The sequence below is a fragment of the Castor canadensis genome, chromosome 11 (genome assembly GCF_047511655.1).
Source record: "Castor canadensis chromosome 11, mCasCan1.hap1v2, whole genome shotgun sequence".
NCBI lineage: Eukaryota > Metazoa > Chordata > Mammalia > Rodentia > Castoridae > Castor > Castor canadensis.
The window spans coordinates 41,724,864-41,747,005 of record NC_133396.1 but is presented as its reverse complement, the minus strand read 5'-3'; the positions used below and the strand labels follow the sequence as shown (position 1 = coordinate 41,747,005).

At 49.7% G+C, this 22,142-nt stretch overlaps 1 protein-coding gene across 5 annotated transcripts in view; it reads right to left on the bottom strand.

The window, feature by feature from the left end:
- LOC109701958 (rhomboid-related protein 3-like) overlaps positions 1–20,624 on the bottom strand; it is a 52,343-nt gene extending 31,719 nt beyond the window's left edge. Inside the window, exons 1-3 of one of the 5 annotated variants that reach the window (XR_012438688.1) lie at positions 20,208–20,621; positions 18,605–18,628; positions 1,812–1,970 (exon numbers count right to left, since the gene is read on the bottom strand). Coding sequence is in view for 3 of the 5 variants with exons in the window: in XM_074046406.1 (XP_073902507.1) it covers positions 1,812–1,970; positions 18,605–18,628; positions 20,208–20,318 (294 nt within the window). In the remaining 2 variants the exon portion in view is untranslated. Of the gene's footprint in view, positions 1–1,811; positions 1,971–18,604; positions 18,629–18,839; positions 18,939–20,207 lie in introns of those variants that run through there. The other 4 variants (XM_074046406.1, XM_074046404.1, XM_074046407.1 and 1 more) reach the window with 4 other exon arrangements.
- Between the last annotated feature and the right edge of the window lie 1,518 nt (positions 20,625–22,142).

Below are 22,142 nucleotides of genomic sequence, written 5' to 3'. Positions count from 1 at the left end.
TGGATTTGTTCTGCATGGGATGGGGTAGGAAAAACCTCACAAAAGATGCAGGGAAAGAGGTGGACATGTGGCTCAAGTAGTAAAGCACTTGCCTAGCAGGCACAAGGCCATGAATTCAAGCCCTAGTACCACCACCACCACCAAAAAAAAAAAAAAAAAAAAAAAAAAAAGCAGGGAGTTTACCTGGTAGAAGAACATTCAGAGACAACGGAAACTTTCAAATATAGTTTTATCATATTTGATCCTTGCAGTAACCCTGAATGAACCTTTGGGCTCCTTTTACAAATGGGTCACAAAGGCCCAGAGGATCTTTCCCAGCAAGTGGCAAAGGCAGATTGAGGACCTAGGCTTCTGCCCTACCCAGAGCTCCCTCCCTGATGCGTCCCTTCTATGTTGAGTCTCTAGGGAATTCAGGCTGTGGCTGGCCACTCCAGCCCAGAAAAATTCCAACTATGGCACAGCCATCACATGCTTTCCTGAGTTCACACAGAGAGTTCCACTGGCGCCCAGCTGGACAGAAGCACCTCTCTGCCCAGCATGCCCTCCCTATGCCCTAGGACCGGGCAGGTATCTTGTACACACATGACGGCATTGGGGCTGTGCAGGCTTAGACCCGTGGCCTGTTCTTTGGTGGCACTGCTAGGTTCCCTGTCACAGGACTCACTTCCACCGCCCGCGCTATGAATCCCACTGCCCCCACTATGAATCCCACTGCCCCCACATCCCCTCTCAGTTCCACTCTCCCAGGCTTCAGGAGCTCTGCTCCCCAGGTCTGCTCTGAACAGAAGATCACACACCTCTACAGCCCTGCAGTAGCTCTCTGAAAACCTGCTAACCCCTGGACTGAGAGACTGTTACAGAACCCACTGCTTTGGCACCTGCCTCATGGACAGCTGGCATGGCACAATGACAGCTATGAGAGGTGTGGGCTCCTCACCCCCAATTGATGCCTCCGGATTCTAGGAGCCTGAAGGTCACACATTTAATTTCATGCTTGCCCCCTGCATGGGTGACATGAAAAGAGGTGGACCACCTCTATCACAGTACTAGGAAAACCAAGCGAAGACTTCTGGTCCTGTATTCATCTTGGTAATTAACACAGTTTCTACTAAGTTCCTGTCCATCACAGTGGCTAAAATCCTGCCTGCTTAAACCCACTGGAGCCCACTTCAATGCTGCCGTGGTAGCCCCTGCAATAGCACAGCATTAACCCTCAGGAAGGAGGAAGTCTCCATGCCAAGACACCAGACCACAGGGCAGGACTCACGAGTCTTCCATCTCCAGCTCCTGTGACAACCTTGAGCACCTGCCAGCAGGTCTGCTGATCTATGGCCTCCACCCATGTGCTGCACTACTAGTAGGGAGGTCTGGCTCACCCCAGCTCCTTCTTCTGCCAACAATAACCTCCCCACTCCTGTCCTTCATTTTGGAGGAACTGACCCCACTTTCAGCTCCAGGGATGGGCACTGATTGATTTAAGTTTGTTAATAAATACTGCTGACCCAAGCTAGGCCAGTGAAAGGGAAGACATCCCAGGCCTTTTGCAGGAGCTACCATAAGAAGAGACTCTCTTTCTTTATATGGTATGGACTGAGGGTGTGAGGGCTCAAACAGTGCAGTCACCTCGAGCCACATAAGAGGGTCTGGACTTGCCAGAAGCTGCTTTGAGGATGGCTTGATACAGAAGGCAGAACCCAGGGACAAAGAGAAAGCTGGTCCTCAGTGGTATTCGTTCTCTTGCCGAAGCCTGGGTTTTTTCAATGCTGTGAGCCAACAGACCCATCCCAGTGCAAGGGCCCCAAGGTGCTCACCAGGTTGACAAAATCCTGGTAGCAGATCTGCCCATCTGCATGGCTGTCAGCGAGAGCCAGGAGCACCTCCTTTTTGCGCGGGTCCAGCTTGGAGCTGTGGCTCTCCAGGAGGCTCCGGAATTTGTCTGTGCTGATGTAGCCCGTGTTCCCAGGGTCAAACTGAGGGAGAAGCAGAGAGCAGTGGGGTCAGCAGGGCACCACCCCCTCTCAGCACTGATGCAGAACCCATGCAGTGCTCCTGCCTTACCCTCTGCCCACAGAGGCCAGGTGGTGTCTGGGATCTTTCCAAGGCACCTGTTCAGGATCACCCAACCTAACCATGTTGAGAAGAGAAAAGGAACAGGTGCAGAGAGGTTAAAGCACCTCTTCTACACCCTTATTCCTGATGGTGGACAGGAAAGCAGAAACAAAGGGCTACAGACAGAGGGAGGCAAGGAGCTTCTAGGAACAGGAGAGATGGCAGTGAGAAAAAGGTGTTTGAGAAGACCTTCCTGGTGACAGGCAAGCAGGAGGGGCTCAGTCAAGGGACTGCAAGGGGAATGTGGAGGCCTGGTCTGGTCTGGCCTGGTCTTCTACACCTGGCTGCAGCCCCTCCCAGTGCTTCACTCACCCAGGCAGGACTGGCAGACTTTCCAAAGATTCATTATCTGTTTATGTTTAGAGAGTGTGCATTTTCCACCATTCTCTTTTCCTCTACAGCTTTGTACCCGTGGGTCCCTCCATTTAGGATTGTCTTTCCTCCCTCATCATCCTCATCACTCTCCCAACTACTCCGATGTCCCTTTCTGTCCTTCTCAGCCTGATCCCTGCACCCCGGGTAGCCTGCGGACCGCCCCCACACACAGTCTCTTACTCTCTCTGCCTACTCACTGGACTGCGGCTCCTCAAAGGCTGGTTCTATACCTGCTCCTGGGTGCTCAGAACAGAGCCTTCATCATAAGCACTCAATCAAGAATAGATGGGATGTTCGGATAAAAAGACAGGCACTAATTTTCCATGAAATGCCTTGTGGGTTCAGTTAGAAAAACCCATTCATCTCTCCCAGAGAAGACTTTAACCTTTCCGCCCCTCCTTCCTCACAGAGCCCACCCATGTCCACCCTCAATTGTTCCCTGCCAGGAAATGATACTTCATCTCTTGTCTCTTACTGTGCCGAGCATCCCTCCTAGCAAAGGGCTTCCCCACATGAGACCCCAGTGTCTCTCTGGAGATGCTGCTGTGGATTGCTTAAGTTTTAAAAGGCAATGGATGGCCTCTGGGTGTGGCTCAGTGGTAAGGCGCTTGCCTAGCATGTGCAAGGCCCTGAGTTCAAGCCACAGCACCTCAAAAGTAAATAAAAGGCAACATGTGTGTAGGACAAGAGAGTCGGGCAGGCCAAACCACTCACATTCTCCTCTACTTTTTTTCCTTTCACTTTTTTGAGACAAGGTCTCACTATTTGGCCTAGGCTGGTTTTAAACCTCAGCCTCCTGAGTGCTGGTATTACAGGTAGGCACAACCATGCCCTGCACATTTCCCCTTTTTCTGCATAAAGTTAATGAAGACTATTTTGGGAAATCAGGTTGTGTGTGCAATGTTTCTAAGACAATCCAAGAGAAATAACCAGGAGTTACAGTCACGGACTATTTCAGTTCTCTGCAGAACTCCACATGAGGACATCTCTAAAGAGGCTGATTGTCATTAGCATTTCTATACACTAACAATGAGCAAACGGAAAAAGAATGTATGAAAACAATTCCATTTACAATAGCCTCAAAAAAAATCAAATACCTAGGTGTAAACCTAACAAAACATGTGAAAGACCTCTATAAGGAAAACTATACACTTCTGAAGAAAGAGATTGAGGAAGACTATAGAAAGTGGAGAGATCTCCCATGCTCATGGATTGGTAGAATCAACATAGTAAAAATGTCGATACTCCCAAAAGTAATCTACATGTTTAATGCAATTCCCATCAAAATTCCAATGACATACATTAAAGAGATTGAAAAATCTACTGTTAAATTTATATGGAAACACAAGAGGCCACAAATAGCCAAGGCAATACTCAGTCAAAAGAACAATGCAGGAGGTATCACAATACCTGACTTCAAACTATATTACAAAGCAATAACAATAAAAATAGCATAGTACTGGCAAAAACAGACATGAAGACCAGTGGAACAGAATAGAGGACCCAGATATAAAGCCACACAATTATAACCACTTGTCTTTGACAAAGGCGCTAAAAATATACAATGGAGAAATAGCAGCCTCTTCAACAAAAACTGCTGGGAAAACTGGTTAGCAGTCTGCAAAAAAACTGAAACTAGATCCATGTATATCACCTTATACCAACATTAACTCAAAATGGATCAAGGATCTTAATATCAGACCACAAACTCTAAAGTTGATCCAGGAAAGAGTAGGAAATACTCTGGAGTTAGTAGGTATAGGTAAGAACTTTCTCAACGAAACCCCAGCAGCACAGCAACTAAGAGATAGCATAGATAAATGGGACCTCATAAAGCTAAAAAGCTTCTGTTCATCAAAAGAAATGGTCTCTAAAGTGAAGAGAACACCCACAGAGTGGGAGAAAATATTTGCCAACTATACATCAGACAAATGACTGATAACCAGAATATATAGGGCACTTAAAAAACTAAATTCTCCCAAAACTAATGAAACAATAAAGAAATGGGCAAGTGAACTAAACATAATTTTTTCAAAAGAAGAAATTCAAATGGCCAGAAAACACATGAAAAAATGCTCACCATCTCTAGCAATAAAGGAAATGCAAATTAAAACCACGCTAAGATTCCACCTCACCCCTGTTAGAATAGCCATCATTAGCAACACCACCAACAACAGGTGTTGGCGAGGATGCGGGGAAAAAGGAACCCTCTTACACTGTTGGTGGGAATGTAGACTAGTACAACCACTCTGGAAAAAAATTTCGAGGCTACTTAAAAAGCTAGACATTGATCTATCATTTGATCCAGCAATATCTCTCCTGGGGATATACCCAAAAGACTGTGACACAGGTTACTCCAGAGGCACCTGTACACCCATGTTTATTGCGGCACTATTCACAATAGCCAAGTTATGGAAACAGCCAAGATGCCCCACCACTGACGAATGAATTAAGAAAATGTGGTATCCACTCTTGGGGATATACCCAAAAGATTGTTACTCCAGAGGCACCTGCACATCCATGTTTATTGCGGCACTATTCACAATAGCCAAGTTATGGAAACAGCCAAGATGCCCCAGCACTGACGAATGGATTAAGAAAATGTGATATCTATACACAATGGAATTCTATGCAGCCATGAAGAAGAGCGAAATGTTATCATTCGCTGGTAAATGGATGGAATTGGAGAACATCATTCTGAGTGAGGTTAGCCTGGCTCAAAAAAACCAAAAATTGTATGTTCTCCCTCATATGTGGACATTAGATCAAGGGCAAACACAACAAGGGGATTGGACTATGAGCACATGATAAAAGCGAGAGCACACAAGGGAGGGGTGAGGATAGGTAAGACACCTAAAAAACTAGCTAGCATTTGTTGCCCTTAACGCAGAGAAACTAAAGCAGATACCTTAAAGCAACTGAGGCCAATAGGAAAAGGGGAACAGGTACTAGAGAAAAGGTTAGATCAAAAAGAATTAACCTAGAAGGTAACACCCACGCACAGGAAATCAATGTGAGTCAATGCCCTGTATAGCTATCCTTATCTCAACCAGCAAAACCCCTTGTTCCTTCCTATTATTGCTGATACTCTCTCTACAACAAAATTAGAAATAAGGGCAAAATAGTTTCTGCTGGGTATTGAGGGGGTGGGAGGGAGAGGGTGGGGGCAGAGTGGGTGGTAAGGGAGGGGAAGGGGCAGGGGGGAGAAATGAACCAAGCCTTGTATGCACATATGAATAATAAAAGAAAAAAAAAAGAGGCTGATTGTAAAATCCATGTATTTACCCACCACTCTCCACCTGAAATACTAGAATTCATGGATGACATCTATTTGGTTCTCACCCTATTCCAGAAATATCTTCATTTCTGACATTTGCTGAGTGTTTTCATTGTGTCAAACAGTACTTTAAGCACTTCTGTACAGATTTTCTTTGACCTCCTCCCAAAACAGATATAGCAGATTGTATTATGATCCTCATATTACCGATGAGGAAAGAGAGGCACCAGCAGAGTTAGGATTCACATCTGGGCAGCTTGGCCCTCTGCTGAAAGCCACTGCTGGCTGCCACTGACCTTCAGTTCCAAGGGCTGTTTTGCTGATCAGAGGCAAAATGAAGGATTAGAGCTGAGCACAGCCCCAGACCTGGGAGAGGCAGGGGATTCTCTATGGTCCTACCCAAAACAGAAATTTATGCAGCAGGAAAGAGCCCCAAACATCAAGTCTTGGCCTCCTTATTGCTCAGATGCGAAAACTTAGCCTAGATAGGGACCATGGCAATGGCTGGCAGAGGGTGCATTCCTTGGTGCCTTGGACCCCCTTCATCCCTGAGAGCCTCTTGGACCCACCCGGATTCCATTTTGGGAATGCACTAGCCTAGTTTTCGCCTGCTCTCACATGGACCTCAGTGCTGGGTGGGCAGATGGGGCACAGACATGTTTGTGTGTGTGTGCGTGTGTGTGTGTACGTGCGTGCCTGGGAAGAATCCCAATGGGCCCTGTAAGGGAGCAGTGGTCTGCTGCACAGCATGGACTCCCTCTTGCCTCAGCAGGGGGGAGGAAGCCCAATGGTTTTGCATGTGCTGGGAGCAGGGATGTCAATCCCTTCCCAGGGGCCTCCTTGAAGGCTGGGGAGGGCAATGAGGTAAGGGTCTGGGATCAGGCAGCAGACAAAGAGCCACCTGCTCTCTTCCTTGCCCTCCCCTTCTCTGTGGCTCCCTGCTGTTGCCCTAGTGACAGGAGCTGCCCTGTGGCTCCCTGGTCCCCAGCCCCCACCCTGGCCTGCTCACCCTGTCCGAAGCACATTACAGGCTCTACATTTTTACTCAAAGAACTAGCTGGAATCATGCCGAGCCTCCATTCTCTGCCAAAACTCTATCTTTCATGCCAGGGCCAGACAGGCCAGACAATGCAGGGTCACCACTACCTTAATAATGAGGCCTCAGGGACCAGAGAATCACTAGTGGGGAGAGAGAGGCAGGGATAGGGTCAGCTCACAGAGCCCCATGAATGCAAACAGGGAACCTTTCCATCACCACTCAACACCTGGGAAGATGAAGGCAAGAGCAGGCACTGGCAGGAGGTAGAGATAAGGAGACAAAGGGAGAAAGGGACAGAGAGAGTAAGCTAGAGGGAGAGCATGTGCCCAGAAGGCAGGAAAGAGGTAGGTCCTATCACCCCAGAAGGAAGCTGAGGGCTTCAAAATAAGCCTATGCCCCTCAAGCAGATATAAGCCAAAATACTCTTGTCCTGGCCACTGATCAGGATTTGTATAATTTAGGGTAAACAGCTTAAGCCACTCCTGCCTCATTTGTAGAATGGGTGGCTTTCCTTGCAGATCATGGTGGGTGGATGCACACCCAGGGCATCAGCTCACCAGGGCCTGGGGCTATGACATTTGATGGGGGTGGGGATCTCTCCTTCCAGCAGTCTGGTCACCCCTCTCTGGGCACACATCCTACCTCCTGGCTTCTTCAGGCCTTTTGGGGTGGGGGTTGGGGGATGAGTCCTGTAAATGCAATAATGTGTTGACGCTCCCGAAGCTGCCCCTCCTTGGGTTCTCCATGCCCTGGATTCACCCACTTAGGCAGTGGGGCACTTTTAGGATGAGACTGGGGTTGGTCTATGAGTGGTTGGGTCAGCAGGAAGTGTGCGTTGTGAATGGGGCTGGGGCCTATGTGCAGAGCCAGGATGGATCCTGAGCTGCCTCCTGAACAGGGCTTAGCGCTGTGGAGGAAGGGGTAAGTCCATATTCAGCCTGAGTGCACGATGCTGGCAGCAGAGCGAGGAGAAAGGCATGAAGTGAGAAGCTGGCCCTCCAGCCCACCTGCCTCAGCCTTGAAAAGAGCTTTGAGAGGCTCCAAGGGGACTTTTAATCTCATTGGTGCCCAGCCCTCTGGCCACTAATCCCCTGGGTCACCAGCTCTCCCTAGTCTGAGGCCACATGTGTCCATGCACATGCGCGCGCGCGCGCGCACGCACACACACACACACACACACACACACACACACACACAAACTTCCCTTCTCTAACCCTGAGCCATTTACCCACCAAGCCTAGAGAAATGACCCATCAAATTCTCTGTATTGTTGGCACCTAGGGCTCCTTCCCCCTCTTTTGGACAAGGTGGGGATAGTTAAGGAAAGAGCCCCTACCCCCAGCTGCTGTGCCATTTTGGGAAATTTATTCAGCCACACTGCCTCAGTTTTTCCATCAATGAAATGGTAGGCCCTCTACCTTCTTGGGGAAATGGAAGGGGGTTCATCTCCAACTCTGAGCACATAAGCAAGCAGTATGTAGAAAGAGGGATGGGAAGAGAAATTCATAGCTCATTCATCCCATGGGAGCAGCCAACGTTCTACTGAATCCTGATGGGAAATTTGGGGCTAGGATGAGGTGGGGCTTCTCCATATGGGGGTGGTCAGGTGGGGCTGGCACTATGTAGATCTGTGCTGCCAGGGGGACCTGGTGAAATTGGAGAGGCACAGCAGATTAGAGACTCATAAATAAGGTCCAAATAACTGGCGGGATCCTCTGTGACTCTCAAACTGTACTGCAGAGTTGTACAGGCTGTGGGGCCTCTGAGGCCCAGCAGCAGTGGGGAGGGGGCTGAGCAGCTTCACTCTGAACATCCCAGCCTTCTGCCTACTGTCCAGGCGAGTGACAAATAACATATATGAGATGACTGCTACATATCAGACACTATCTCACTGCGACCTCAAGTCACCATCCATCTTGGTTTGCCTGGTTTCCCTTTCTCCGAACACGATTATTAACAATGCCCCTTTCACTCTGTGTCCCAAATTGGCTGCCAAATTTTGTGGTTTCCCCCTTTCAAATCTCACAATCACCCTATGAGGTAGACACTATTCTTAGCTCCATTTTATTGAGGAGGGGTGACCAAGGCACAAAGAGCTGAGTTGCTCAAGTTTGATCAGACAGTGATTGTTGCAGACAAATTCATACCCAGGCAGGAGCCCAGAGCCCACACTCTCTCCCATCACTAGAATTCTGTGCTAAAAAGAGTTCCAGGAACCCTACTCCAGTCCTCCCAACCATATTTGCTAAGGATCCACTATATCCAGGCATCATCCTCTTTTTGTAGAAGGGAAAACAGGTGCAGACACTAAAAAGGAATGAAAGAAACAAGCTCAAGGTCAGAGAATGAGTTAATGGTCAGGATGGAAATAATTTTTTCTGGCACCATCTGAACACAGGGCTTTACGCTATCCATGCAGGTGCTCAATCACTTGAGCCACACCCTCAGCCTTTTTTTGCTTAGTTATTTTTCAACAGGGTCTCACTTTTTTTTTTTTTTCGTCTAGGTCACCCTGGACCATGACCTCCTATTTATGCCTCTTGCACAGCTGGGATGACAAGCATACACCACCACACCCAGCTTATTGGTTGAGATGAGGTCTTACTAGCTTTTTATCTGGGCTGGCCTTGAACCAGGATCCTCTCCATCTCTACCTCTTGAGTTGTTGGGATTGAGCCACTGTGCCCAGTAGGATGGAAATAATTTCTGGCTTCTCCACTGGGTTCACTGGCCCTAACCTTTCCTTCCCCTGTTTTTCTCCATCCTGTTCAGTTGTATGAAACATAGTCCCTAGTGCAGGACTTTCCCAACATTTGTTTTGTGGAACTCTAGACCAAAGATGGTGCATGAGATAAGGGTTCTGTGGTCCCATAATTTGGAAAACCCTCTTGGAGGGGCTCTGCAAGGTCTTACAGTGGAGATCTTGCTCGGTCTGACATTTGATCATGGTAGTTTTTCACAGTAACATTGTGCAGAACACTCTTTAGGAAAAATGCATGAGTCCATAGTAATGTTTCCTTTTTGTGAAAGCCAGTCCCTTTGTTGGTGGTTTGGACTCAGCTTTTTTCCTCCAGCTCATGAATGGCACAGACTTTTAAGGTAGCTGACACTATGCTGTATGCCGGAATGCCCCAGCAAAGCTAGAAGTCTGTGGGATCTAGGCCCAGCCAGAAGGTTGGCTGGGGACACAAGGTCCCAGGAAGGGCTGAGAAATCAGTGACTGGCCTAGTGGGGCCACTGACCTGAACTCTCAGAGAATGAACCTGCCAGAGCTGGGATTTGTCTGCTCAGCACCCAGGACAGCAGCCCTGCTTCTCCCCTTCCAGCTACAGGCCAATGAGCTTTGCTAAGGCTTCAGAATTTACTCAGCAGCATGGAAACACAAGAGAAGGAAGAGAAAAAAAAAAAAAAAAAAAAGAGAAGGAAGAGAAGAGCCTGACTATTTCATATGTACTAGGTATTTGTGACTTGCACAAACTGCATTTCCAGGACAAGGCCATGTCTGATTCCTGCTCCTAGTGCTTGAATTCTCTCTCTGGCATCTGGAGAGGCCCAGGACCTCAGAGAGGGCTGTGAGTACTTGCAATGAGCCAGAGGCAGCCTGTGGGGCCACTGAACCAGCTGACATTCTGTAAAGACCTCTGGGGTCTGGAAGGGGGAGCCTCAGATCTGGGACATGTTCCTTTCCCCATTCCCACTGTCTCCTGTCTGTCCCCCACAGCAGAAGGAGCCCTGGGAAATGACATGGGACAAGGTAAGGTGAAGAGCCAACATCCTCACAGCTCATCTGCATCACTACCAAGCTACTGAGCACAATGGAACTAACAAGGATGTCCAAGTGTTTATGGCTCAGAAAAGCTTTCTCCACCCAATAGCCAGAGCCCATCAGGGAACTCTGGCCCATTCATGGATATTTACAGCCCCATACATTAGGTCCAGGCTGTAGCTGCTGGGGTCAGGCACTTTCTCTTCCACTTCTCCTTCCTTGCAAATGAGGATGCTAATCTGCCCCACACAGAAAACCACCTCGTGCCCTTCTCCTGACCGTCTCCCCCCTCCTCAAAACACTAACTCTCACAAATCTTTTATTATTTCATTCTCACACCAACTACAGATTAAGTGTGACTAGTCCCACCTAACAGATAAGGAAACTGAGGCACCGAGAGAGAGCTGGCAGAACCACAGCTGTCCATGTGAGAACAGGCACTGTGGGACCTGCTCCAAGATGAGCAAGGGGTGGATTTCCAAACCCTTCATGGGAGGGGAGTGGAGCTGGTCCTAAAACCATCTTCTGACCCCTCCTCTCTTCCAGGTTCTGCAGAGTGAATCACTGGAGCCTGGTGCTCCTCACTGCCCTGGGGTTTGGCCAGTCTGATTGAGGAGACCCAATTGTATTATTTCTGCTCTTGCAATTGCCCCTGCAGGGACCTGGGGAGGCAGCACAGGCCTCACAAGGGACTTCTCCCAAAGCCACAAACCAGGCTCCAGAGCATCCCTCCTCTCAGACGTCAAAATCATGAATCTCAGGGCTGCTGGCAGGCCGGTTAGGCCAAAATATTTTCCCCAGCAGAGAAGGGCATCCTTGGCCTGAATCCAGGTTGGCTGAGTGACTGGACAATCAGCATTTCCAGAAAAATCACCTACTCTTCCAACACCTGGACAAAGGGAGGAACATTCTCAGTGCTTTCCTGGAATTTGGGAAGCTGGGGTGGGTGGGCACCAAGGGGTGAGGTCAGCTTCCTTTCAGCAGGCTCTGGCCCTTCACACCTGACAGTGTGCCCCTGGAATACCCCACTTCTCCCCCTTCAGAGCCACCCCCTAAGGCATCCCATGCATGCAGAGGGCCACAGGCCCTGAGGGGGTGACTGGGTGCTGTGACTCAAGCAGTCTCCTGGGTACTGGGAGGGAGTAGAAGTAGTGCCTAAACTGACTCATCCAGCCCAGCCTGTCAGGGCTGCCTAAGGCCATAAAGCCAGGAGTCTGGGGGAGCAGCAGGAAGGGAATGGAGGGAAGAGGTGTCGGTGGGCTGGGAGGGAGGGTCTGACATCTGCCCCTTCAGCTTAAAACCTTGGCACCTGAGGCGTCTCTTGGAAGCCACCACAGAGTCCCATTGGTCCCCAGAACACAGAGCTGAGAGATCTGGGAGAAGGAGGGGAATGGGAGGCAGTCCAGGAGCAGGAAGGCAGGATAAATGGGTTCTAAACTGCCCCTTCACCTCCTGTGGGTCTTCTGTCTCATGACAAGCAACCCAGAAACATTGGGGACAAACACAAACTGACTGCAGAAGCTCCTCATTAGCTTGTCTTTGGGCAAGCCCCGCCCCCTCTGCCCTTAGTTTCCTCCTCTGTAAAGAAAGGACACAGCATCCTCACCTCATCAAGTTGCTGAGAAAGAAACACAAAATGACAGACATATGTGTACATAGTAGAAACTCAAGTGTTTGCTCCCTCCAAGAAATTTTATCAATTCAGACTTGTACCTTGCTTCAAAAAAACTTGGGCCTGGGTTTCATGGTGCACATTTATAACCCCAGCACTCAGGACGCTAATGCAGGATAGGGACTTCGAGGGCAGCCTGGGCTACATAGACCCTGTCAAAACAACAACAACAAAAAGCTGGACGTTACCTCTACCCGATCACAGCTCAAGACACACTGACTCATTTTCCAAAACATAAGACAGTGCCTAAGTCACCACTGGCCACCAAGGAAAAGTCCAGGAGGAACTGCCAAATGGTGACACCAGGCAGAGAGGAGGACTGGACTATCTGAAGGACAGACCTCATCCTCACCTTTGCCCCTCCTCAAGGCAGGCAGACAAGCTAGGTGAGCAGAGGGGTGTACTTGTACATCAATACTCAGGCAACCTTTATTCAAAAACCTCTTTCCTTTCTCACTGGAAAGTTCAGGTGGGAAGGTAATTTTTCAGTTTCTGCCCTAAAGAAGGTAGTTTAGCTTGACAAGAAGGAAGGAACCTGGATTGAGGATCTGGACACCTTGTTTCAAGACCTGGATCTATCATATATATCTACCCATTTCAAAAACAGCATTTCTTTCTTTAAATTCCAGTAACACGCAATAATATTTACAAGGTGCTTACTACACACTGTGCCAAGCACTATGCACACATCACCCCTCCTCACAACAAGGCTGAGGGCGGGTATTATTCTAGGCAGTTGCAGAGAGAAGTCTGAGGCTCGGTGAGGCTGCCTGGCCTGCCACCATCACAAAGCTAGGACTTGGCCCAGATTATGTCCTCCTGCCCACCTGTCTCATCTCCCCATCTGCCTTAATCATTACTCAAGATAAGCAAATGGGAGCCTTCAGGGCCTGGTGGCAAGAACACAGGAGCTCTAGCACTACATTACACCAAGTGACCTCAGAAGGCTGATCTGTCTTTCCTTATTTGCAGAATGAACAAATTGTACAAGATGTTTCCATTGACCTTCTAATAACCTATGGTTCTTGAGGTGGCAGCAGCCACAAGGTGTGTGCGTGGGAGGGGAAGACAGACATGAGCCTTAGCAGGTCATGGTCAGGGTCTGCTCCTGGACGTTTTAACCCAAGACAGCACATGCAGGGCTGTATTTCGATCTGTCATTCACTCAAACTTGTGTGGGCCTATTACGTGTCAGGCAGGCAGCCACGCAGTGCATGAGGCTGGATCCCTTGGAATGCATTTTTGTGAGTGGTCAGGGATAAAGGGTTAACCCCAGCATACCTGATGAGGTCACTATAGTAGGAGCAGGGTAGGAAAGCTGGTTTTGTGGTAGAAGGAAGTCCATAGCCTCAAGAGTCCTCCAGGCTAGCTACTTGCTAAAGGGTTGGGAGCATAGAGCCCAAGGGAGGCTTTGTCCCTCTCTGGGAACCCTACTCTGTTGGCTAATCATGCTCTCCAGGGGCCATGGCCATCACTGCTGTCTCTGCGCAGGTGTTTTCTCTGTGGCATCTCGATAATTCATTCAGCGGTTTCCTCTGAACCTCTTTTCAGCTCCTAACCCCTCCCCCCTCCTGCCCAAGTCACTTACAGGAAAATTGCAAATGATGTGGGCATCAGGATCAGGCCAGGGGAAGCCCTCTAGTCTGGGGGGAAGGGGAGTAGGCAGGGGAGGCACTGGGAGAAAGAAAGCAGAAAAATCCTGTGGGTTCAGAAGTAGCTCTCTCAAGGAGCCACCATCCCCACCAGGGTCCAGGTGTCAGAAATGGTCCTGTACTTCACCGGGAATTCCGACTCCCAGTCAAGGCACATCTATCAAATGACCATTAGGAATCAGATATCGTGAAAGGAGTTTCCACTTCCAATCTATTCTCGTGATCACCCTGGAGTTAAAGATCATCATCCCCATTTTATGAAGGAGGAAAGTGAGGCTCAGAAAGGTAATATAGGGCTGGAGGCCTGGCTCAAGCAGTAGAACACCTGCCACCTGCCTAGCAAGCACAAAGCCCTGAGATCAAACCCCAGCACTACCAAAGGAAAAAAAAAAAAAAAAAAGAAAGGTAATATAATTTCCCCCAGTCACAAAGTAGGTAAGACTGGAAGCCAGGTTTATCTATCACCAAATCCAAGGTTCTTCTCCCATTAGCCCATCAAAACAGTCCCAAGCTCCATCTGCAGCACATGTTTTTAATCTCAGCAGAACAGTCAATGTCAACTTCCTGTCTGAGGGATTACCAAAATTGGTCTCTTTTCAGGGAAATGCATGGTCCCCAGTAGGAAGGGGAACGAGGAGACACAATTAAGAGATTGCCAATTCTTCCTTTTTTCTCTCTTCTTTTGAGCTCAAAAGCAACTGTTTTGTTGACTTATCAAAACTCTTCTCCAAATACTTGTGCTCATTAAACACTCAAAGATCTTGGAGTCATTTTTAAGGGTGAACCTGGAGAATGGCTCTGTCAATACAGGAAACTGTTTGCAGGTTAACTGAAGTCCAGTCCCATATCTGCCACTGACCCACTATTTGACCTTGGGAAAAAAACTTGAGGCTCAAAAAGGGACTGAGCACACAACCTGAAAGGAGGAGCTTTTAGAAACTTCTGGAACAAATAAAAAACACTAACTAAAGGATACATTACCTGTGCAAAATTATATCTGTGACATAGATTAGAAAATTTATCAAATGATGCCATTTCTCAAACAATATATAAAGAGTTTCTGAGTAAGCAATGCAGCTGTAAGCAGAGAGCAGTAACACCCAGGGGGAGTGAAGTGTTACATAACTGAGAAAAGTAGTAGGACATAGAAGGGTTTATTTGAGACCTGGAAAGGGATGAAAATTGTCTTAGGCCTGAAACAATAGAGGAATCATGAAGGAAATGATATTCAATGATGGAAAAATAAAAAATCTTTTCGATATAGTACTGCACTAAAACAGCAAGTTAATACTTATGGTCACTTTATTATTACTATTAATACTTTGGCAGTGCTTAGGGATCAAACCCAGGGCCTTGTGCATGTTAGGCAAGTGCTGTACCATTGAGACTGACCCCCAGCCCTATGGTAACTTTAAAACCTATTTAAATATTTAGGAAAACCATCAAGATCCCAAAGTTATGAAAAGACAGTTCCCTTAAGGAGAAGTTCAAGTAGGAAATGAACCCATGGAACATCTGGAAGGTGAATTGATGACCCTTAAGCTTCCTGCCTTTGGTGGTATCTTTGGCCCATAGAGAAGTGAGAAGGGATGATGTGGAACTGATCATGCTGTATCCCTGCGTGAGCAGACCAGACAAAATCCAGAACGATAAAGGGGCGAGGAAAACTTCCAAGGGGCTGAGGTGACTTGCTCTGCTCACTCCCAATTCCTTTATAAAAGGCACCCTGGCCATTTACTTGAAAGGTGGTCACATAGGATCAACAATGCCAACATGGTGGCCCTTGGGGTTCAGGGAGCTTCATGCTAGGTCAACGCTACTCCATATGGTAAAGAACCATATAGCACAGAGACGTTGATCAAATTCCATCCCTAACACATGGGAAACAGATTCCAGTTTGAAACTGGGTGCCACTGGTGTCTCCTTGACCCAAGAAAGGGAGGGAGACTGTGCTGAATGGTTCCAGCCTTCCACACCACTGACCTCTGGAAGGGGAACTCAGGCACCACTTGGCTCACAGGGATTCTGTGACACATGACAGGTGTCATGTGTCCTATTCACCACCATTCGACCTATCAGGGATGTCTACTTCTGGAGGAAATGTTGGGGCGGCTACTTGGTGCACCCAGCCAAACTTTCCCAACATGTACCAATTTCACAACTTGCCAAATCTACTTTTAGTCAGGCCCAGAGGAAGAGGAGGGATAAATCGTTTCAGCTTTTGGAAGAACCTGACATCCTACTGAGGCTGAGTCCATTCGAGAAGCTTCATACTTACTCTTCCCTTCGCCCTGTCAGGGGAATGGTTAAAGGACAGAGGCAATGAATGCAGAAGGACTGGACATCTGCCAGAGGTCAAAGTCATCCTCAGGGGCAGCTCTTCTTAAACACAAAGCACCAATAGGAAGGCAGAAACAGGTTTCTGATGCCTCATGAGGGTTGGGGAGTACATACAGGCTAAAATTCCTATACGAAAAAATGGTCTACACTAATTTTGGTAGTTTCTTTCCTAGAATTATTTTCGGCTGTCCAGAATGATTTCTGAGTGGCCTCCCCAGAAGCAGGGGAGGCCGTGGATCTCCCTCCAACTGGATTTTATTGATCTTCAGTAATATTGACTACTTCACACTCTCTACTCGGGACTGTACTTGGGTTCCAAATTCTTCCCACTAAAAGTTCTCTATTCATCCAAATGTTTTGTTTTAAAATGTAAACACATACATAGGAAATGGCAAAGGAAATTAGTCAAATGTGAAAGACACAGAGAAAAAGCATGATACACTTTGTTCGAGGTTCTGATTCTAAATCTGGCAGGAGGTGTGAAGGGCTGGCAGCTTGGTGATAGTGGTAGCAGTGGCAACAGAGTGGCTCCCTCCTGACTCAGGGCATCAGGCCAGCAGCTGCTATACTCTTAGGGACCAGAGGGAGCATAGATGGCACTAGGAACAGAGGAAAAGAGGCTCTTCTACATCAGGACAGCAGCCAGTTCATGATCCTCAAGCTATCGTCAGTCTGGTGGAAGATAACGCCAAATTCTCACCCCAGGTCCACCATGTCTTTCCCTCTGCAATCCCATGTGTTCAGTCCCACTAAGGCCTGTGCATTTAGCTGGCTACGCAAATTAAACTTATCTGGAATCAAAGCTGTCATTTTGCTTACCTCCCCCACCTCTACTTTTCCCTTTTCTCCTCAGTTATTCAGCTCTATTAATATCTTCCATTCCCCTATCACTACACCCCTCTTTTTTTTTTTTTTTCATTCTCATTGTCACCAAGGTAAAGCATGCTATGATTTGGATAAGTGTTCCCAAAGCTATTAAAGGCTTGGTCCCCAGCTAGGAGCAATTGGGAGGTTGTGAAAACTTTAAGAGGTGGGGGCTAGTGGGAGCTATTTAGGTCACTAGGGAGGTGCTCACAAAGGGACTTGTGGGGTCTTAGTCTCTTCTTCTCTGCTCTGTGGTCATAAGATGAATGGCTTTTGCTTCACCACAGGTTTCTGCCAGGATGTACTCTCTCACAATGGGGCAGACCAATTGTGGACCTCCAAAATCATGATCCAAAGAAAACCTTTTTTCTTTATAATGTGATTACCTCAGATGTTTACTATAGTAATGGAAAGCTAACTAACCTAAGGTGCTTGTGTCCATTCACTACAGCAGGCCCCTGACTACTGTCTTCCATCCCTGCAATCCATCTCACCCCTACCCACTATCACACAGTATCTTTCCAAGCATTGCTTGCATCCCAAAACAATTTGCTTAAAACAAACAAACAAACAAAAAACCAATCAAACAAAAAAACCCAACAACTTTCAAAGGCATCCCCCTGCCTACAACAAAGGTCTGGATCAAGTTATTGTTTCATATTTATTTCCCTCTCTAACTCCACACATTTCTTCTGGTCCAAACAGAACAATCTTTTAAAGTTATACAAACTTCATGGCACAATCACTGTCACTACAGGACTGCAGTTTTCTCTATCTTATTCCCAGCCTCCCTCCACCCCCATCTCCAGCCTCCTCTCCTCCTGCACCATGGATCATAGTGGGAAAAGTAAATACACAACAGCAACCGAGCACCAAGCAAAAACAACCGTTTCCTTGGTGTAGGTCAAATGTCCATCTCTTGACTCAAAGTCAACACTTGGCACTCCCAACTCCATTCCTCACAGTTAGATTTGAGGTACTGCAAACAATCATGTACCATTTTTCATTTGTAACTTCCCAGTACTCCTCCATCCCTATTGCAGAATTAAAGAAACAGAATCAGCCTTCAAAAGAGCCCATATCATGAGTTGACTCCCCAAGGATAGTAGAGATTTCACTTCAGTGATGGCCATGGGTCTTACAGGTAGAAAGAGAACTGGGTGGTTAATCCAAGCCCCTTCCCCACCTCCTCAGCCTGCTACTGCTATCCTCCTGTGTACAGAAACTTCCTAAGCATTAACTACCTATCGCCCAATTCCTACATGGTATAAACCCAGCCATGATGCAGGGGGAGTTGTTGGGAGGAAGGGATTCTCTCAGGGGAGCCCACCACCTCCTCCAGATACCTGAAGCAGGGTTGCTCAGCCTGAGATGCAGTATGCCACGCCTCCATCCCACAACATCATCTCAGGAGCACAGAGCTAGGAAAGCCCATGCAAGCAGGGAGACTGAGACTGATTTCAGGGAGGGCTGGAAGGAAAGGGTGAGGGGAATTTAACTGCTCACATACCTTATCAAACAGGACTTTCCAGTGCTGGTAGAGAGGCAGGCCATGCAGGAGAGGAGGAAGAGAAGAGAAAGAAAAAATAAAGACACTTATCACTAAGGTCTCTGCAGCCCCCTGAGGTTTTTGATGTAACCTCCCAGCTGCTGCCCAGGAGGCAGAACCAGGTTCATGGATGGGCCACAGAGTGGAGGGAAAACCTGGGAAGAGCTCCCCAAATGAGCAAAGCCAGGGAACTCACAGTAGGGAGTTGGGGACAGCAAGGTGGGTGTCCCCTGTCCGGGACAGTTGGGTGGAGGAATGAGAAACAAGGATGATTCTCAGCATTGACCAAAGGCCTCCAGCTCTGTAACTTCTGCCACCTGAAGCTTCTGTCCACATCTACTCCCAGGCCTCTGAATCCTGCCCAGACTCTCAGACCCTAGGAGGCCAGAGAACCTACTTAGAACTCACCCCTGCATAGAGGTAACATTTTGCTTGCAGGTGTTTTTGGGTTTTTTTTTTGTTTTTTTCCTTTTTGGTGGCAGTGGGTGGGGGGAATGGGGGGGGTGCGAGTGACTTTCCAATGCGCTGAACCCCACCCATTTTCTTCTAAGGCTGAGACTCTACCAGGGGTCTAGGGCCAGAGGAAGTGATAGGTTTAATCACAGAAGTCCCGGGCCCATCCAGTTTTGCTGGCTTTGGTTTTGCAGGTTGGAGGACCTGGCTTCACTTCCATCTCTCCACCCTGAGGAACGGATGGGGCAGGGCAGGAGGCCTGCCCAGTTTTTCACGCCTATTTGCAGGATAACCCTGAGAGGAGAAGCTTAAGCAACTCCAGTTCCAGGGCTTCCCAACGCCGGATCCACCCTTGGCTCCCAGGACAGGTGGGCTGGAGACTCGCACGGCAGAGGGCAGGGAAGTCCTCCGGGGTAGCCCCTCCCTCTCTTCCCCCGAGGGGACAGTCCCAGGCACGGCCGCGGTCTGGGATTCCAGAGCCAAACCTCTCCCAACAGTCCTCCTCCCCTTGCCCTGGCCTGCAGGGTTAAGGAACAGGGGCCAGTCTGAATTTCAATCAGTGTCGCGACAGAGCAGGTGGCGGGTAGGAGCTAATCTGGGAGCGGAGAAGGGGGTCGCCAGACCGGTCTGCGCGGCCAGCGGAGTCCGCAGGTCGCGAGAGAGAGAGAGAGAGAGAGAGAGAGAGAGAGAGAGAGAGAGAGAGAGAGAGAGAGAGAGAGAGAGAGAGAGAGAGAGAGAGAGAGAGAGAGAGAAAGGGGGAGTTACTGCTGTGACGCGGCCGCCTCTGCAGGAAAACGCCGTGTCCCAGGCACTGCACGAGCCGCGGGGAGGGGGCTCCCGCGGCCGACAGGTCCCTGGTGCAGCGGCGGGGCTGTGTCCCGCAGGGAAGCCACGGGAGCCCGAGCGGGGGAGGGGTGCGCGCGCGTGCACTTGAGGGAGACCGGTCCCTCAGTCCCTTCTCGCTCGCGGGGACCCCGCCAATCCCGGGCGCTCCCGCATCACCTTGAAACCTCCAACTTGCCCCGCGGGGAGGGTGAGTCGGGGCAGCTTTCCCCCAAGACCCCCCCCCCACCCCGCAGAAAGTTTGCCGGGTGGAGGAGGGGACACTCACGTCCTCGGGCGCCGCGGGCAGCCGCTCCTCGGCCTCGGGTTCCAGCTCCTCGATGCGCTCCGCCTCGGCGCAGCCAGCCACTGCGGGACCCGGGCTGGGGTGCTCGCCCATGGCCGAGGCGGGCGCTCCAGTGGCTGCGCCGCTCGTCCCGGGCCGCCGGGCTAACTTTGCGCCGCCGCGGCCGCGCCGCTCTAAGGGCTTGGTGCGCGCCGCACCGCCCCCGCCCGGCCGCCCCTGGCCGCCCCCATGGCCCCGGCCTCTGCCACCGCGGGACGCCGGGCCCTGGGCCGCCAAACTTCTCAGCGCTCGCCAGCCCGCTGGCCTCCGCCTCCGCCGCGGCCCCGCGCCCAGCTCCCAGGCGAAGGCGCCCTTGGGCCGGCCCGGCCCGGCCCGGCTGCTCCCAGCACCCCCTTCCTGCTCCGCGCGGCCCCCGCTCTGCGCTGGAGTCTCCACCTCCCAGCGGACTCCTCGGGGGCGGCGCGCAGGCGGGGGCGGGGCTGCTCACGGGGCCGCGGCCCCCGCCCCCACCCCACCCGGACGCCGCCGCCCGGGCCCAGTCGGTCGGAGCTGCGCCACCCCGGGAGGGAGGGAGGGCTGCGGCGGAGCTGGCGGGGAAGTGGCTGCACTGCCCAGGGCATAGATGGGGACCACGCTGTCCTCCTCCCCATTACCAGCAGCCTCCACTCGGGGTCCTGGGCTCCGAGTCTCCCTCACCGGGTGGTTTAACGGTCACTTGGAGGCAGCAGATTATACGTCGGAGGCAGAGGCGACGTTTTTGTGAAGTTAGCAACCGCAGGGTTAATTAGGAGTGAATTGGGGCGGGACGTTGTGAGGACTGCATCCCCCACAACCACCGACCCTTATGCCTCTATTCACTGTGGACTCAGATTATTGGAAGGTCCAGGGAAGCCTCGGGATGGGAGAAGTCAGATAGGAGAGTACGGAACCCCAAACCCTAAACCTTGTCCTCCCTGCACCCAGAGTTGTTGAGACTCTGCCCAGGCTTCATTTGACCACAGTGAGTGAGCCCAGGAAAGTGCCTCTCCTGGAAGAGGAGGATGAAGAAACTAAAAAGGAATGAAGTTAGGAAAACAGGGATCTTTTAAGGAAAAGACCCCAGGAAATACTGTCTCCTCTAAGCAAAGGATCTACCTGTAACGTGTCACCAGTGGCCCCCTGGGACTGGTGCCCAGCTCTCCACCGGAGGCTCAGGGACTCACTCCTGGCTAAATCTTCCAGTCAGTCCCCCACCCAGCACCAAAGCTGTGCCCTTCCACCTCTTCCCACCATTTACCCCTCTCAGCTTCCTGTCAGAAATTGAGCCTCTTTCTGTTGGTGAGTTGCAATTAATGCTCTCGGCTTTGCAAGGCAAACACATAACCACAGAACAGCAGCCCTGGGATCCAACCTGTAACCATCTTCATCCAGCAGTGACTGCTCCCCCTAAATACAGAAGGAAATTAGCTCTATTCTAATTAGGTGACTTTGCTACAGACACCAATTTTTATCTCCGTTTCAGAAAGTGTGATCATTTCAACTATTTTTGTTTCTCACCACCCTCCCCCATCTCTACTCTACTAACAAGACAAGATCCTGCCAAGATTTCCTTGTAAATAAAACTGTCTGCATGGGGTGTGATTTTTGAAAACAGCCTTCGGGAGGACAGAACAGAGCCTGACTTCTTTGTGGAAGGAAATCTAGAAGGATAAGTGACTGCTGGGGACCCTAAGGCCAGTATCACTACTTCTCCCACCCTCTGCTGTCATTTGCATGACTTGCATGGGTTCAAGTTATGCTCAGATCTTTGGTTCTGGAGAGATGGCCTCAGAAGCCTGATTCTAGGAGAACTGGAAGAAGGGCACACAGAGGAGCTGGCTATTCTTTTCTGAGATCCTGAGCAGCCCAGCTGGTTCTGATCTCAGATTCTCCTTGGAT